An 18116-nucleotide genomic window follows, 5' to 3' on the forward strand; every position below is an offset into this window, starting at 1 on the left:
GGCGTCTGAAGAGAAATATGAAAGACCCCAACAGTTACATCAATCATCAATTTGATATTTGATGAAGCCACTGTCTGTGTGACAATATTCAGACAATATTCATATTCAGTATTTGACAGACTGAAGATGGAACACATTGGCCAGACCAGTGAATAAGACAGCCACAAGAAAAAGGAAGAGTCAGCTTCAGGTTTAATTAGTCCAGCAGCCAATTTTAAAACAGACACACAGTAGAAAACGTTGGACTTGACTAATACTGCTTATGACAAAGGGTGAATAGGTCAGATTTGGGCTTTCTTCTACGGTTTTCTGGGATTCAGAATGTCATACACAGCAATTTGAGAAAAAACTGTAAATGTGTTTTCTGATCTCCACCTAATTTGGGCCATGCCACTTGGAACCTGGACAGATTTTATGGGAAAATTATAATGAAGACATTAGGTAATTACATTTTTATGTGATTGTCTTTTTAAACTTTTGGTTGTATTCTGATTTAATCATAAAATGTGGCCTTTTGAATTCTAAAAAAGTCAGCTTTATGTGAACTATGCAAGAGAGAGTCACATAAACAATGTAAGGAGGGAAAATATCGGGCCTAATAAATCTCTTAAACCAATATTAACATACTGAATCCAAAGCTAAAGTCATCCACAGTGAATGACATGTCTCCAGGGGTACTGGTATCAGTTATCTACAAATTTTCGGTTTGCATACCAGATCAGACTCACATGCCTCCTTTTAAATAACATCATGCATGGGTCTGCTTTCTGGAGACAAAACAAAACCAAAAAGAAACAAAAAGCAAAACAAAACCGTACACCACTATATAAAATGTTGCTATACATACAGTACCTCCAAATTAAACTCTGCATTTATGTACAATACAAAATTTCTTTTAACCTTACTTTTCGAGAATCAATCATTTCTGACAGGAAAAGGAGCCTCTAGAAAAAGAAGAACAAAAAGTTGCAAAAAGTACAACAAATATGACATTAAAACATGGAGATTTAAAAATTAAATAAAATAAAGCATTGCAGATGGTGCATAGGAAAGAAACAAAGAACATACATTTAATTTAAGCAACAATACTAATTTCACATTTCCCTCTTTATGCGGTGGTGTTGTGTTATTTTCTTTTTTGTAGTCCATACTGTAGTTTGACCCTTTCTGAGTACTGTTATGAATAAAACAGAGGCTGAATGCACTATCCTCTTATCATGGTAAGGTGTACAGTTGAACAGCAGCTTCAGTCTCTCTTCCCCATCCCTCATTCTTTTCCTCTTTTCCTTTTGTCCCTCCTTCCCTTGTTATTCTGAAGGCATTCAGGTGAGTTTCTCTTTAGTTCAATGAAAACACCCAGTACCCCCTATGCAATGTTCTTAATTGCGTTCTCATTAAGCTTTTCCATGTAGTTCCTAAGATCCTTTGAGTCTCCAAGCTCGATGTCTGGACATACCCATTTTATCTCACTGGTCTGCACTAGTGCTAATGGGCTGAGGGCAGGACACCCATTACTGGACTTTACACTTGAAAAAGTGGTGAACTTCACTCGCTTTCTCTTGGTGGTGGGTGAGTTAAGCGACTCATTCCTGTGATCCCTCCCGCTTGAGCTACATCCTGCTCCACCAGTATTACCTCGCTGGATGCCTCCATTTAACAGCTGACTACCTTCCTCTAGGGTACCGCCCAGTTCATCCTGCTGCTGTTGTTGCAGACATAGCCCCTCCTCTTGGCCAAGCCACACCCAATCATGTGCATGGGGCATTGCCTCTGGAGCCTCCAGGGAGAGCTGCTTGCTACGATACTTGTATGCGTAAGAGATGCAGTTAATGAGAAAAACCAAGATGGCCAGGCAGAAGACTCCAAGCAGGGCATACATACCGATCTCCAAATCTGTCAGGCCTCGTCGAGAGGTCAACAAGTCCTCGTCAGTGCTGCGGCTCCGAGGCAGCTCAGCCTGGTCTGGATATTCAGAGAATTCATTTGGGGCCCTCGCCCCAACTTCTGCTGATAGACGGCCCCCACTTGGCCTTACTGGAACATGGCCCCTGATGGTTGTGGCTCCACGGTTATTTAGCCCAGTTTCCATGTCAGAGATAGAGCCGCCATAATATGGAGGGTCAGGACGTGTGCGCCGGCCACCTGGTTGTCTGAACTGTTCGTCTGGCTGACCAAATCTTACGTGTATGTTTGCCATTCCAGTGGCTAAAACAGTATGTCGTTTGCCCTTCTGGCACATTTCTGATTGGCTCATTTCAACACGTACTAGCAAACCTTGACCTTCACCTTTGGCAACAATGATGGGCCACTTCCATGCTGCACTTTGCTGCACCACCACCACCTGTTCATCAAGTGAGGTGGCTGCCAGGGTAAAATGGGCAGGGTTGTAGTTATCCAGAGGAGTCATGGATCCATCGCTGAAATGAAGCCAAGCACTGATGAGGGACTCCTAAGAAATCACACAGGCAAAAAGAAATTGGCACATAGTAACTCAGTGTAAAAATAATCCTTAAAATAACCCAGAAAAACAATAATCTTCACATTCCTTATTAATACATAAGGAAAATAAAAACAGACACTGGAAAATAAAGCAGCGGAACACGGAGGACACAAAATTCAGTGTTAATTACAGCAGAAAGGTTCATTGAAACAATTGGATCGAATAGATGTGAGACTATTCTCCTGAAAGCTAAATATCCTCTCCAGGGAAATAGTCTGTAGCCTTCCTTCATTTGAAATTATAATTATAGGAATAACACAGTTGTTCAGTGGTTAGAGATGCAAATCAAAGAAAAAGCTTTGTATATGAATAGTGAATTAATTCAAAACCACAATGAATACCATAGACTCCGTAATAAACCTAATCCATTTCTAAACTTGCAAACTATTATGACTGGGCCTAATATAAAGCCAAATGCGGCTAATAATATACCATAATGTTAATTCTGTGACAACAAGACCGGCTCTGTTTTCTCACTGTAGGATAAGAATTTATTAATAAAACTGTCATGCAAAATATTTAGATGTCTATAGTACCTATATTGTATATTTGTATAGAATTCATACCTGTTTGAGTGATTCAATAACTTCCTGTGTAGTTGCAGTGGCAACAATGGCCCTGTTGCTGCCTGGGCTGAGCTGCAGGGACAGAGTTAATCCAGATACCAACTGCACCCCTAGCTCTGTCACGCTCACTTTATCATCCACCACTCTGATACTCCTCTCAGCCAGGACTGATGATGTCAAAGGAGACAGCACCTGAAACACATAAAAACACTACTTATTGCTTTGCTACTAATGGCAGTCAATAAGGATCTAATGTAGGAATTTGCTGTTTATAGTTATGTCAATGTAAATGATCAGATGTCCTTTCCCGCAGCCTTGCTGCTAAAACCTGGATGTTAAATGGAGTTTTGGCAAGGGATGCCTTTGTACAGTAGTTCCTCCTCAGAATACACATTCTCAGAGTACACCACCTGTTATTAAATATAAGTCTGTACAGCAAATATATATAAAACCACCCCCACTGAGAAAATGATCAACAAAATGTATGGTTTTCAACTGCCCTCCCAAGCAACAGATACAGAATATAAGCGTCCTGTGATTTGATGCCCCAGTTGACAGGATGACATTGATTGAATGACTGAATTTTATGGCCAGGGTTTTTAAGCATCTTAAAAAATGGCAGTCTAGTGCATCAACTTTATGCAAACCTTGAGAGTGACAAGGACAGAATGCTGTACTTTAGATTTAATTCCTCCACAGTTCATTTATGTTATAGCAGCATAGAACTAAGGGAGATTTTGTCTTTAATTTAAACTGTTCTGTTATTCATAACACCAGACTAAACCTTCCTGACTTTGATGTCAATGAACACAATCGCCTCCTCACTAATGGTTAGGAAACTGTAAACCAGCACAAAAATAACAATTACCAACATAAAACATCATCCTATGAATAGATACATTATAAACACCAGAAAAATAAACTTTTAATGATTCCTCTTCCCTGTGAAGCCCTCAAGCACATGTTGGCCCTTTAAATTGGCACTCATTCATCAAAACTTTGAGAACTATCTGCCCTAAGGGTACTGCCCCACGAAATACATGACTTCAAGGGCTATTTTTCTGTTTGCATTCACACCACCAGTAGAAACTTTGAAGTGATGTAACAACCGTCTCGTATTTGGTATGTGTCACAGTTGGGATGTATTTCCTTTATCACATCTAACCTTATTAAAGCCTCGGCTTCACTGTCAGTCCAATGTTTTACCAATATTCTTTTTTTTTTTTTTTTTTTTAATCATGTTGTGAGCTGGTGTCAATCTGGTGCGGGTGTCAATCAAAGGTCCCTGTTCTGCTGGGAGAATACATACCCAGAGCCAGGAGCTTAGAAAAAAGCCCCGAGAACTGACTTCTAAGGACTTTGATGTTTCTCAGATCCTGAAGTGCAGACGTGAAGAAAGACGGTTCTTCTTGCAACAGTTACAAGAACTTCCTTTGGTCTAAATTCGCTTCATAGTAACCATTATGACTTTGGAATGATTGTGGTCAAAGCAGATTTAGTCTCTTGGACACACACACACATACAAAAGTCATACTTACAGTTGCTATAAGCATATACTTTTGATTGCTAGGGAAAAAAAACCCCACTGTACTTAATTTGTATTCTAAATATTTTGTGATTTTAGATTCGGTGATTATAAAAACGAACATATGCTAAGATATAACTCACATGGAAAAATCTCCCTAGTAACAGACTCTCCAAGTCTCTGTGTTGCCAGAGGTGTAAGCATGTAAATAGTTGTGATATTGTTATGATATGAGAATCTCTCCCATCCGCTCCAATTAGGGCTCCTGTCTCTCCTCCAGCCACCCCCACATGGCCGCATTTACCAGCCATAATGAACTGTCAGCACAGATCAGTGCCTCATTTGTACAGACCCACTTCCATGTTTTCTTCTCTTTGGTTTAGCTTTTTGCATTTTCCCTTTTGCTGCTCACACAATGAAACCCATACCAGTGAATGTTAAACACCAAAAATGAGGGTGGTCTCAAAACAGGATTTAACTCAAATGCTGATGTAAGGGCAAATATTAAAGAGCCAGACTGCTGGTGATTGTGAAGACTGGTGAAGATTTAAAAAAACAAAAAAAAAAAACAAAAGTAAAGATACATTTCCTTTTTTGAAGAAGAAGAAAGAGGAAATCAAAATGAGCAAAAAAAAAATTGTAGGTGCTGGTTTGTTATATTATGTAAGCGTCTGCAGCACGTATTGAGTAAATCCATCATCATCCTTTCTTTGCCTCCAACATTAGATGTTTAGTTCCATATCTTTAAACTTTACAATAAAATTAAATAAAGCAGAATTCAGAGATGCTGCATACTTACTAGGAACTTAAGATATTAAAATATAAGCAAGGGAATGGGTACATGAAGTAAAGTTTGAGAAGTTAAGAAAAAGCTCATTTTGGAGCAGGAAAAGAGTGACTTGTATCATTCTCCTCTAACAGTATAATCTATAAACCTACTATAGAGCTGTCCACAAGATGTCAGAAGTGATTTTTGTATCCCTCAAAAGGAACAACACTCCTCTCAACCAAACCCCAGCTACATACTAACAAACGTCCACCCTTTCTACTACTCTCATCTTGGAATGTCAAGATTCTTTTCCTCAGTTCTGCAGTCGAAGTCTGATCCTTTTTCCTACCTCCTTTATTAGACTCCTTTGTCCATTTTTCAGAAATGTTCTGTCTCTGCTTCACACCATTAGAGAGACTGCAAATACTACTTTTAGCCTACATCCATATTCGTGAAATTCTCCCAGAAGACTTCCAGAGATGTCAAGTCCCCTCCTTACTTTAGCTCCAGAGTTTACAGATTTCTTATTTCTATCCCAAGAGAGCAATTAAATACTCCTTTCAGGCCTACCACTATCTATTCAAAACTGTCAGAGCCTTGTCTTGTATGATTTCTGTCCAGACCTTTGAGGCCTCTTGGAACCTGAAATCCCACATGCACCTGGATGTAGTCTGATGCAACCAATGCTAACACATAAAATTCACTGTGGCTCACAGCATGAGTCCCCAACATAGAAACTGACACATTTGCAAAGGTTAATAGCTTAATGTGTTTTGCATGTAAGTAGTCTATCCATAACATGCCAGAAAGGTACCACTTAAATGGATTTATTATGTTTTTTGCCACACCATCAAACCTGCAGCACAGTGTTTATCATTGATCATATTTGCAATTCCCTGGCCACTATAAAATCTTCGAATACATGAATGACGTTTTGAAATTTTTGCCTTTAGTTACATATGAAATCAAAGTCTTCCATTGTAATAGTTCAAAGCTGAATCTAAACTAAACTCTATTACCACTCTATGATATGGTAACACAGAAAAAGATAAAAGGTTACATTCATAGCACTTTATTATGTAGAATGGACCTAAATTAATTCAAACTATTGGCTGGTTTAACAACCTACACAACTGCTAAATGGAAAACTGCAAATACTGTTTTTTTTGGTCTAACGAGACTTTGGGTCTATTTTAATGGGCTTCCATGTGTGAGTGATGCTGGGAGTGTGCAATTCAGGGTCCATGTATTTTAGAAAAGCAAGCATGCAACCAAACAAATAAAATACAGTGTTTTCTTTTCAAGTTTCGTTTTACACATCTGAATAAAAATGTAGAAGACCAAATATTAATAACAATCAAGTGTTCTTCTTGCATATTCTTCTTCTTCTTAGTGTTCTAGTCGTATATCAATAATCTGCATGTGCAGGTTATTAGTATACGACTAGAACATATCCACCTGTATAAATACTGTTGGGTTTTTAACACTGTATTTGAAATGTTGGGAATGAACCAATCAGGAGCAAAGAAATTCAGCTTTAACTTACTATGACTTACAGTGAAATCCATAATTTGCTGGACAAAGACATTTTTTTTGTAGTTTTGCCTCTGTACACTACCACAATGGATTTTAAATCAAACACACTATATTTGATCAAAGTGTAGACTTTCAGATTTAATTCAAGGGGTATCACAATCATTTTGCATTAACAATTTAGGGATTAAAGGTGCTTTATATACACTCCCCTATTTTCAGAAGCTCAGAATTAATTGGACAGTTGATTGAAAAGCAGTTTCATATCCAGGTGAGTCCTGTTCCCTTGTTATTTCATGACAAATAAAGCAGACATATTACCTGAAGTTGACTGAACTGAAGAGTTGAATTTGTATTTTATAGCTTTTCACTGTAATTTCATATGAGACCCAAAGTCGGTGTCAGTGAAACGAGCGAGAAAGGCCGTCAGGAAAAAAAAAACAAAAAAACAAAATCAGCGAGAGAAAGCAGAAACTTCAGGAGTGGCCAAATCAACAATCGGGTTCATTTTTACAAAGAATGAATGGGCTGACCAGCTCAGCAACACCAAAAGGCCTGAAAGACCACAGAAGACAACTACAGAGTTCTTTCCATGGTTAAAAAAAAAAGAACTTCATGGCATCTAACCAAATCAAGAACAGGACAGCAAAGATGAAGCCCAAAAGTTTTGTCCTTAACCAACAGCACATTTTCATTCAGAATGATTTAACCTTTCAACACCACCTGAATGGCAACACTACACTGAAAAAAACAAACTGATAACAACAACAACTTTGACTTAAACTGAACAAAATAGGAGCAGGCTGATTTACTTTATCTGCATTTTCATTTCATTATTATCAAGCTTAACACAAGCTTCTCTCTCCTATCTCTTTGCCATTTTACCTGTAATTTATATTTTGCTGCGACCAGCAGTGAAACAGCACATCTTGTCTCACACATTCACATCCACCGAGCAGCCACCACATTAAAAACACTAACAAGTGAAATGAATAAGGTCAGATCTGTTGTGGTGGCACAAGGGTGACCTATGCAATATTAGTCATGTGGTTTCAGAATAATACTGTAGCTGATAACATAACCCTGAATTCATAAAGAGATGGAAGAGTTCACAACGCCATTCAACTGCTTCCACAACTGATGTTCATTTACGAGAACATGTGCTATCCTGAGCAAGACTCTTTATTTTCATTATGCAACCATAACAAAATTATGGCAACACTCACTTACAATGTGCATAAAATAAAAAAACAAACAAACAAACAGATAAATGTGAGGCTTGACCTTGAATTACCTTGAATGCATTACTGGATAAATTGGATTCTGAGTATCTGCGTGATTGTGTCTCTGTGCGCCCGAGATACACAGTGAGAGGGTCAGAGAATGAGAGGCTGCACAGGTGCGAGCTTTTATAAGACGTGCCATGAAGGCATGTTTCTTTGTCAGCTCGTCATAGGCTGAGTGTTTCTGCCATACTGCAATCAATGTAGTTGTTTTTGTATCCCATTCCATTCATTCTATTATATTTTACAGACTTTTTTAGTCTAAAAATGCTTCACTATATGTTCCTCGGCTTCCTGTTGACTTTGTATGTCTACTGTTCCTATACAGGTGCTGTGGATTTATCAGAGATCAAAACTGATCTGTTTACATGCAGCGAACTGGGTTTTTGAAAAGCCAAAAGAATGAATTAAAATAAGTTATTGATAACTTAGTATCTAACATAATGCTGAATAACATAAGTAGAAGAAAATGGAAGGATGGATAACTTAGCCTCTTAAAGTTGATAATATGATTTCTTTGCAGCTTAAAGTTTCTGTGAGCAATTTATAAACAGACTAAAAAGTGACATTCTGCTCCACATTGTAAAGGCAAGGTGGCTGAGGACAGTCTGCAGCTTTTCAGCTTCAAGTAATCTTTAAAATTTTCCTCCACTGAAGAAACTCTGTTGGATAATAATGACTCTGTCAATAGAGTCAGAGTCAACAGTGGTCTGACTTTTCCAGGATGAAGATCCTCATGCTGCTGCTAATGGTGTCTGTAGTTTTAGTCCATCATGTTGGTACTTTTGTGCAGTACTTAATACTTCACCTTCAACAAAGTGTAAATACATTGCATTAAAAATAGTCTAGTTCAGCAGATTTGCTGTATTGCTTTGAGATTTCCCATTCTGATTTTCCTAAAATACTGGATGGATGGATGGATGGATGGATGGATGGATGGATGGATGGATGGATGGATGGATGGATGGATGGATGGATGGATTTGCTGGGTTCCTTTATTGCTGCCTCTATGCCAGTTTATTTATCAGTTCAAATAAAGTACATCTGATATTGTTCTCACTTATGATCTTTTGTTTGCTTGTCAAAACAAGCAAGCCATTCAGGTTATTTAAGCAAGTAAAGCTGCATGTTGCCTTAGTAACAACAATGGTAGCTGATTCAAGCATTATTTATTGCAGCTTCTGTGATGGCTAAATATCAGGTCTAGGAGCTGAATGTGTCAATCCCTACTGATTAGTTGTGGCAAAATATTCCCAGCAGCTACACTGCAAAGACATGCAATATAACTTCTGATTTAGTACCTGTAATAAAATATACATAAACACAACCTGCAGTTTGGTGTTTCCAGTGCTCAGCCCAATTACGACTTGGTCCTCCAGAAGTTGGGCAACCTTGGGGTCCTCCACCCTCAGAGATTCCTTAACCAATTGTGTCACGTCCACCTGCCAGTCAGTACCCAGCAGGAAGGTCTGCTGGCCCATGGTGTCTTCCTCCATGGCCCCTCTAGTTTCACTGGTGTCAGCCACAAAGTGGGTGAGGACACGCAGAGTGGTGCTCTGGTACTGGGCAACACAACCACCGTCTGTCCTCGCCTCTGCTGAATCAGCATCATCCTTATCATCAGTGACCCTCTCGTACCTAATGGAGAATGAAAAGAGTAAAACACTGATTAACTGCTGGTAAGGTTGAAGAGTAGCAATATCATAAACACGTGTCAGATTGTTTCTGACTGAGCACTGAGAGCTCTCTGTGGACTCTGCGTCACCATTAGTGCCCATGAAGTAGAAACTCTCTGATGTAAAGTATTTACTGCTGTCAAATTCCTCTGCTGTCTGCTCGCTGCAGGTTTGCCTGACTTTCCAGAAGCAATAGCCTCCCATTGTTTTCAAAAAATCCTGTATAAACAGCTTGCAGAGAGAAACTGCTGCCCGGCTTGCTTTCTCATTTTCTTTAAAAGAGCAACTGATATTTTTCTCTGTACCTGCTATTTATTTGGCTCACAGAAAATACCTCGCAATTTTGCTATCTCAGAAAATATGTTTTCCAACAAATGAATGTTTTTAAACCTATAGCCGGATATTTGTAAAGCATTTGTTCTAAACATTTGCTCCTATTTAAGTGGAGTTTATATAGCGCTTTATCATGTTAAAAACCCCCCAGATAACTCTGAACATGCTAGAAAAGGAAAAAAGGAGAAATAATCCTTTAATGGTAACAACTAGAGAAATCCTGCATTTGTGTTCTAATATGTTCCCCTGCACACTGAGAAAGACCCACAAACAGTGACACAAGATGGCAGCAAATTATAAACGCTAGCAATATTTATACAGAAAAATATTTATAAATGTTTTAAGTAGAATCTAATTTTAAATCTGATGCCAGTTGCAACATCTCACAAATAATTTAATTAGTAATATCTGGCTTATGAAAAGAGCATCCCAGAGAAACTGAATCTTGAAGAAGGACCTCCACCAGAGAGCTGAAGCTCCTCCTTGTGTAGTCTGCTCATGGCAAATTTTTTGGGTCATAGATTTATGTTTCCTGAATTTTTTTTTTTCATCAGGGCTAAAGAGAAGAAAGAGATACCATCTTACCTGCTATCAGCACACAGTTCACTGGCAAACTTGCCATGAGTAACGTGCACATCTGTGAAAGCCCCCTTAATGCTCTCTGATATATATGCACTTTTTGAAACAATATTCGCTGCCATCTAGAAGAATTCTTTTTCAATGAAAGAGTTGCTAATTTAAGGGTTGCAAATCGAGGGCAAATCACATTCTGCTGGTAGTACAACAGCCTTAATTAAAGTGTTTGGATATTAAACTGGCCTCCTGTCCAGACTTGCAATGCAATTGAAATATGTGGAATGAAAAATAGGACATCTCTTGAGCTGCCTAAATTATATATCCAAGAACACTGGACACTTGGGTCTTCCCGCATGCTTGTATAGTTTTTTAAAAATATGACAACACAGTGGTAAATACGCCCCTGTTCTCACGTTTTGCCTTGTATGAGTTTGAATTAAATGCAGTGTTTAAATGTGTGGAAATGAATTGGTAACATTAAAAACCTACAATTCTAAAACACAAAATTAAAACACTCTAAATATCCCACTTGCCTGCATTTAGTGTTTACTACAGTCTTTACTGCTCCTCGGTATTACATTTTCTTAGTGGTACGTCTCACTATGGCTGTTAGGGCATAAGACATACACATTATTCTTACCATTCTCCACTTTATATTCCATTAGTATATATCACTCGAGTATAAATCTGTTTTATTTTTCATTTTTTTTGTCCAATTCAATGTCACTGTCATCTCTCTCACACTGTGTGTCTGGCTCATTCTATATTCTCAACATAAACTTGTTATTGGACTTCCTTGTAATCTATTTTTCAACTTTCTTGCTCTGCTTTTCTCTTCTTCTCTTACTCTCACCTTATATTCTCTTATTCTTTCAAGCTTTGCCTGCCTCTCTTTACCGGTGAGGTGGCCGGGGGGAGTGACAGTGACAGTTCCCATTAGGTTTAATGAGGTATGGCCGGTCTGGCAGGAAAACGGGCTGACAGGTTAACATGATGTGGCCCAGTGGCTTGGCTTAGTTATAACCTGCCTTCCCCATCCCCTCCCTGGTTCTTATTTCACATCAGTAAAAGGATGGCACTTTAAACCAAGGTGATTTGTTTGCTGGCAACAGAAACAGGAGGTCAGGGCATGTTTGTGGCAGGAAGTGATAGGTCAGCTATAGTACTTATGCAAATGTACAGATAAGCACACATCACTGGACCATGAACAGGTTAATAAGCCAGCGGCAAAAGAAAGATTTTCCATTTAACATTATTTATGTTAACCTACGTATTACACGTGTTCTCGATGCAGTTGAAAGAAATGACTGATGTGATCCAGCATAGATAGCAAGGGGGTATTTGTGTTAGAGTGCCACCCTGTGGGTAGTGGGCAAATTGGAAATGTAATGCCATTTAAAAATACTTAAAGATATCATCATCAATTTAATGCTTTAAAATGCTTTTGTTAGTTGGAAACATAACTGTGATTATTGTATTATTGTATTTGTAAATAATGATAACTCAAAATCAGATGAAAAACCAGGAATTTGCTATCCTTGAGCAATCGGGATTGTTGGATATATTGGGTGATAAATAAAGAAAATTTGCAGCACAGAAATGCTAAACATGGATGTTTTAAAAACAGTGCCACCATCACTGAAAGAAGGACAAATTAAAAAACAAAGTGTCTTAGTAAGAAGTTGAGGTTGGGTTGAGTTGCTAGGTGGAGATGCTTTAACAAGCTGGTCCAAAAACTTCCATAGGTGTTCGTATGGATTGAGACCTGGTGCCTATGAAGGCCTTTACAAATGACTCACTTCATATCAAACCACTCAGTGATCCCTCATGCCCTTTGGATGGAGGCATTATCAACCTGGAAGAGACCATCCCCATCAGAATAGAAAAGTTTCATCATAGGATAAAGTTGATCACTGAGAGGGACTTTGTACTGATTAGCATTGACCTTTCCATCTCATGAGAAAAGTTACTTTAAACCATAATATTAACCATGATATTCAAAAATACAAGTTTTCCAGTATTACATCTATATATCCATATCAGCTTCAAAAATGCAAAATCTAAAACTTAAATCCAACAGCTATTATATGGGGGGAGGGGGGGGGGGGGGGGGGGGGGGGGGGGGGGGGGGGGGGGGCAATAGGTAGAGTGGAAGCTTGGCGGTTTGATCCCTGACTGCTCCAGTCTGCATGCCAAAGTATACTTGGGCAAGATACTGAGCCCAGAGTTGCTCTCTGATGCATCCATAAGCCTGAGAATGTGTGTGAATGTTAGATAAAAACTTAGGTGTAGAAAGAAGTGCTTGTATGGATGTGTGTGAATGAGGCATTCATTTATAAAGGGCTAAAGTAGAGTAGAAAAGCACTATCTAAGAACCGGTCCATTTACCATTCACAGCACATTGAACAATTTAATTCTTTTATTTTTTAAACACAACTCTGTTTGATTGTTTGTCGCCACAGTTACTATACATATGGTCACGGTAAATTATGATTGCAACAGCTATTATTAAATGTAAATTAGTCACTCTGTTTCACTGATCTTAAAGAAAAATCATTAATTTAAATATTTTTATAAGGATCATCTTGCACAACTCATGCTGCACTGCACAGATCATTGCACACTATATCACTTTACACCCCCAGGAATTTGTTCAAGCTCTGTAATGCTCAAAAGTATTAGACATTCCTTATTCAGTGAAAGTACGTTTTTCGGAGACCAGTCCGATGAATTATTAGACACTCATTATGCAGCTGCACTTGCATTTTGCCTCACATGTCTGCACCATCATTACCGAGCCGATTTCATGCAGCCTCCTTTTTTTTTCCCTTTATTTTTTAAACCAAGTGAAGACACCAATTGTCATTCAGGGGTTATTAAAAACACCTCAGGTTTATGACCTACATAGAGTAATTTAGTTTTTTCTGCATCTATTATCAAAATGCCAACTTGTTATGATATATATATACTGGATAAACCTGAGTCAGGTTCTGAAACAATGATGTGGCTTGTTTATTATAATATGCAACAACACAAATGCAATAGACAGTCATGTCTTACCTTCTGTTTCCCATACTAACAGGGACTCTCCAGCCCTTAATCTGGCTGAGCTCAGGGTCAGCCACATCGATGAGCAAGGGCAGGCGGGGCATCCATACACTCATCTCGAGTTGTGCGTTCAGAAAGCTATAGGTGAAGTTAAGCATCACCCTGCTCTTTCCCCTAGTCTCCTTTCCGTTGACGTACACATAGTCACAGCGCTCTGACACCTAAAGAATAAGGGGAAAAAAATACTGTAAGAGGGAGAAAAGATGAGAAAACTATTTAAAGTGGACAAAATAAGAATAAATAAGAAAGCAAATAAATTTTAGAGCTAGTATTCAAATCCCTCATAAGAAGCAATACACTGTAGAAGAAATGATTCTATATTTCATCGTAGATCTACGTAGTAAATAAATTTTATTATTTGGGTCGCTTTGAGAAAGATTAAATGTCTGAATTACTCAGTTTCTTTCATCTGTTTTTTTTCAGTGTGTGTGTGTGTGTGTGTGTGTGTGTGTGTGTGTGTGTGTGTACATTTCAGAACGGATCTGTCCTTAATGCATGTGTGTGTGCAATATAATATGCGCACAAGTAATGTGACTTTGGTCCAACATAACAGATGGAACTATGAAATGACACAAACCTGTTTCATCTACCCAGAGAGAAAAACACTTGCTCAAATCAAATTATGAAGGGACTGGATAATGCACAACACCAATCATTTGCCAAAGTTACTCTGATACATCTCCAACATAAAGAATTGATTTAGCGGGAACATCAGAAGTATCTGTCATTATCTTCAAAGCCCCAGAATCTCCTTATCAAACATTTTCCCCTTGAGGAACAAATGTATTTAACAGTTTGTCATCGAATTTTGTTTGTAATCACTTGCATTTCAATTCATTTCATTCTCAAATACCATATAAGCTTGATTGGCACAACTGGTAATTTCAGCACATGTCCTCAGTACTGACAATTGCTTCCTTATAACAAACCAGGGACAAGAAGACTGTCATCTGTCACCACTTCTTTGCATATAACTTGGCAGCTTTACTCTCGAATGATGTCAAACCAAGCCCTCTCTCTGAGGAACAAAAGTGACAGCTTGCTGTCTGTCAGTTCTCTCCTCCTCCTCCCTTTCACTTCCCTTTTCTCTTTCTCTCCCACTCCTTCACTTTCACCCTCAGTCTTCTCCAGTATTACTGCACCTCCTACATATTTCGCCTTCCTGTAATGAGTACAGGTTGTGACTCAGAACGGAGGATTCTTAGATTGCAATCAAAACGAGGGAAAGTTCAGGTTTTCACCTGGATTTTTGTTGATGCTATCAGTTTCATTAATTAAGTTAAGAGTCATAACTGGCTGATGGTTTTGTGTTACGTTTTTTGACAAATATTTTTATCCTAGCTGAGTAACACTACAGTATGGTAGCTGTAGATGTAAGGTGGAATGAATTAAATTCTTTTTCATTTGAAGCTTTGGAGCTGTTTTATCCTGACTGGTGCTAAATAAGCAATGCAAGGCTGATCATATTGGATTATATAAAGTCACAAGAGTCACACATGGAGAATTTATTTGTTCTTTAAAGTGCAAAAGGCAACCATTCAGAGAATAAGCTAAAATAATCTACTTCTCCATTTGCCAGCCTCTCTTTGTTGTTGTTTTTTTTTTATTTGTTTTTTTTGGCTCTTTTGTTATGCCACCATGCCAGCGACTTCTGCAGCCAGAGACATAATGTTTTCAGATCGTCCATCTGTCCATGCGTCTGTCCCATTCTAGTGAACATGATATTTCTTGAATATCTTAAACATGACTTAAATATTATAATGTACTCAAGAATAATCTGATTAAATTTGGTGGCCAAAGGCCAAGGTCACTGTGACTTTAAAAACACTTTGTTTGGCATTAAAAAAATTTTTACATGCTTATGATACAACTTCCCACAAATGTGATAATGGGATAATGTGACAGGTCTACTTCACTGTGACATCATAATTGTTTGATGTCATTGGCCATTGCTGAATCCATAACAAAGCAAGAGCGTATAGATTGTGACCACATTTAATAACTAGTTCTGTGCTCATTCTCTCTCTCCCCCTTCTACCGTAATGCCCTCAGAGTAACGCCACTTCAACGCTCTAGCACCGTCTGCATCTATACTTATGAAATATATGGTAAATGATAACCCTTAACCTTGAATTGAGCTTTCTGAAAAATGAAATTAACACTCATTATCTTGAAACAGTCACAAATTATTAATTTTGTTACTGATCACGCAGCCTCGTGGGTCCCAAACATAGATAAAGACACTTCATAAACCAGCTTGGAGGGTGGCATACATGAGTGAGTTAATGACTGAAATGACTGACCTGATTAAAGCCAAGACAATATCAGATTCTAGAGATGGTTCTATTTATCATATACAAAATATTACAGAGGAGGTCGGGGCATTTCTACTGTGAGCATTTGCTAAGGGTTTTTCTAAACTCTAAATATGTACTAGTGTGAAGCTCAGTGGTTTACTGCATCCACAAGAGAAACATTAGTACAACACATTAAAATGGAAAGAACTTGTTGCTTTTCTGATTGTTAGCTGCATATTACTATTATTAAAAATTACTGTATGTGCTTTCTTTCCATCCTTAAGATGTGACTTACATGAGGGGGTTCACCCCAGTTGAAAACCATAAGTATTTTAAAACAGGATCAATGGCACTGTCTTCTGGGTTGCTATTGAAATATACTTAAATACAACATGCTCAACATTTCAAGAACATGTCAGATGACTGGTTTTCAGTCCCATTGCTATAGGTGTATAAAATCAAGCATCTAGCCACCCATGCTGTCTTTCACAAACATTTGTGAAATAATGGGTTGTTCTAATTTGAGTGCCACCCTTGCAAAAGTCAGCTGGTGAAAATTTCTTCCCTCCTAGATATTCCATAATCATCTCGAAGTGGTATTATTGCAGAGTGGAAGAATTTAGGAACCAAAGCAACTCAACCACTAAGTGGCATACAACGTAAAGTTACAGAGAGGGGTCGCTGAGTGCGGACAAGTTGCCGGGGCTCTGCTGACTGAATAACTGCAGAATTCCAAACCTCCTTTGGCATTAACATCAGCACAACAATTGTGCACTGGAAGCTTCATGGCATAGATTTCCATGACTAAGCAGCTCCTGTGGGTGTGTAGGTAGCCCAGTACTTTTAAGCATGTAGTATAGTTATGCTAAACTACTTTTTTTTCATGTCACTGTGCTACAAGAATCTATTTACTGGGTGTTAATTAGAGCTAGGAATAGAAAACATGTGTGCTACTTTTACATAGCACATTTCATGTCTCACCAAAAAGGCAGTGTAAGTATATTCTTTCAATTAAAATGGTATATTTACTTGTACAAACAATAATTTAAAACCCAAAATCCAAAAATATTCTATCAACTAGAATAGAAAACTTTTGCTTTAATGATGATGGTATTATCAGAATTGCTTCAAGATCATTTTCTGCCATTGACGTGATTGATTTAACAATTGTTTCAGTTCTACAATCAATGTACTGTAAAAATGTGAAATGCTTCAAAAGTGGGATGTTGTGGTGAATGTTAATCATGGGCTTAAAGAATAAAAGACTGAAAAACCATTGACATGGGCTTCAGAGAAATTTTGGCCCCACCATCAGCCTCTCATGGTCTTGCAGTTCTTGCAGTGTGATATTATAAATTCAACTTACTTATTTATCTCAGTGTTTGCCAGGTTCCTGTCTTTAATGGTCCTACGTTTGTGTCACTGTCGGCGACATAAATACTTTTCCTGGTGTTTCTTTTGTTTTACTTCCCATCTTTGGCTGTGTTCCTCCCTTGTAATTACCTGCTCTTCCCTTATTGTGTTCATCAGTTCCTTACTGCCCTGCTCCTCCTTTGTGTCCTTTGCTCATGTTTCAACTGTGCTCCCTGTATAGCACCTTTTGCCTTTCTCTCCTTTGCTTTTCTGCTCATCAGCTTGGTTTTTGCCTTTGTTGTATTCTGCTTAAGATCATTTACCATGTATTTTGTATTTGGATTACTTATCACCCTCTGGGCTTTATTTTTGAAGTATCAGCTTAGTGAAATTTATTTTGCTTGCTTAACTTAGATTGTGTCTGCATTTAGGTCCCCCTTTCTGTCTACATATAACATAAAGAAAAGAAGGATTTAACTTTCAAAGTCTCAATGAAACAGTGAAGTGGGAAAAAGAAAATAAAATTGTTTTATCTCGAGATTCCTTTGAAAATAGTTCTGGAGAAAAGATGGGTACGGCTTACTGTTCTCAAACCAG

The 18116-nt window shown here is 38.2% G+C and overlaps 1 protein-coding gene across 1 annotated transcript in view; it reads right to left on the reverse strand.

Moving 5' to 3' along the window:
• Positions 1-240: 240 nt before the first annotated feature.
• Positions 241-18116, reverse strand: part of LOC115789321 (transmembrane protein 132C) — a 156123-nt gene continuing 138247 nt past the window's right edge. Inside the window, exons 6-9 of the mRNA XM_030742693.1 lie at positions 13822-14030; positions 9505-9814; positions 3067-3258; positions 241-2449 (exon numbers count right to left, since the gene is read on the reverse strand). Of these exons, the coding sequence (XP_030598553.1) occupies positions 1367-2449; positions 3067-3258; positions 9505-9814; positions 13822-14030 (1794 nt within the window). The 3' untranslated portion in view covers positions 241-1366. The remainder of the gene's footprint in view (positions 2450-3066; positions 3259-9504; positions 9815-13821; positions 14031-18116) is intronic.

The sequence above is a fragment of the Archocentrus centrarchus genome, chromosome 12 (genome assembly GCF_007364275.1).
Source record: "Archocentrus centrarchus isolate MPI-CPG fArcCen1 chromosome 12, fArcCen1, whole genome shotgun sequence".
Lineage (NCBI taxonomy): Eukaryota > Metazoa > Chordata > Actinopteri > Cichliformes > Cichlidae > Archocentrus > Archocentrus centrarchus.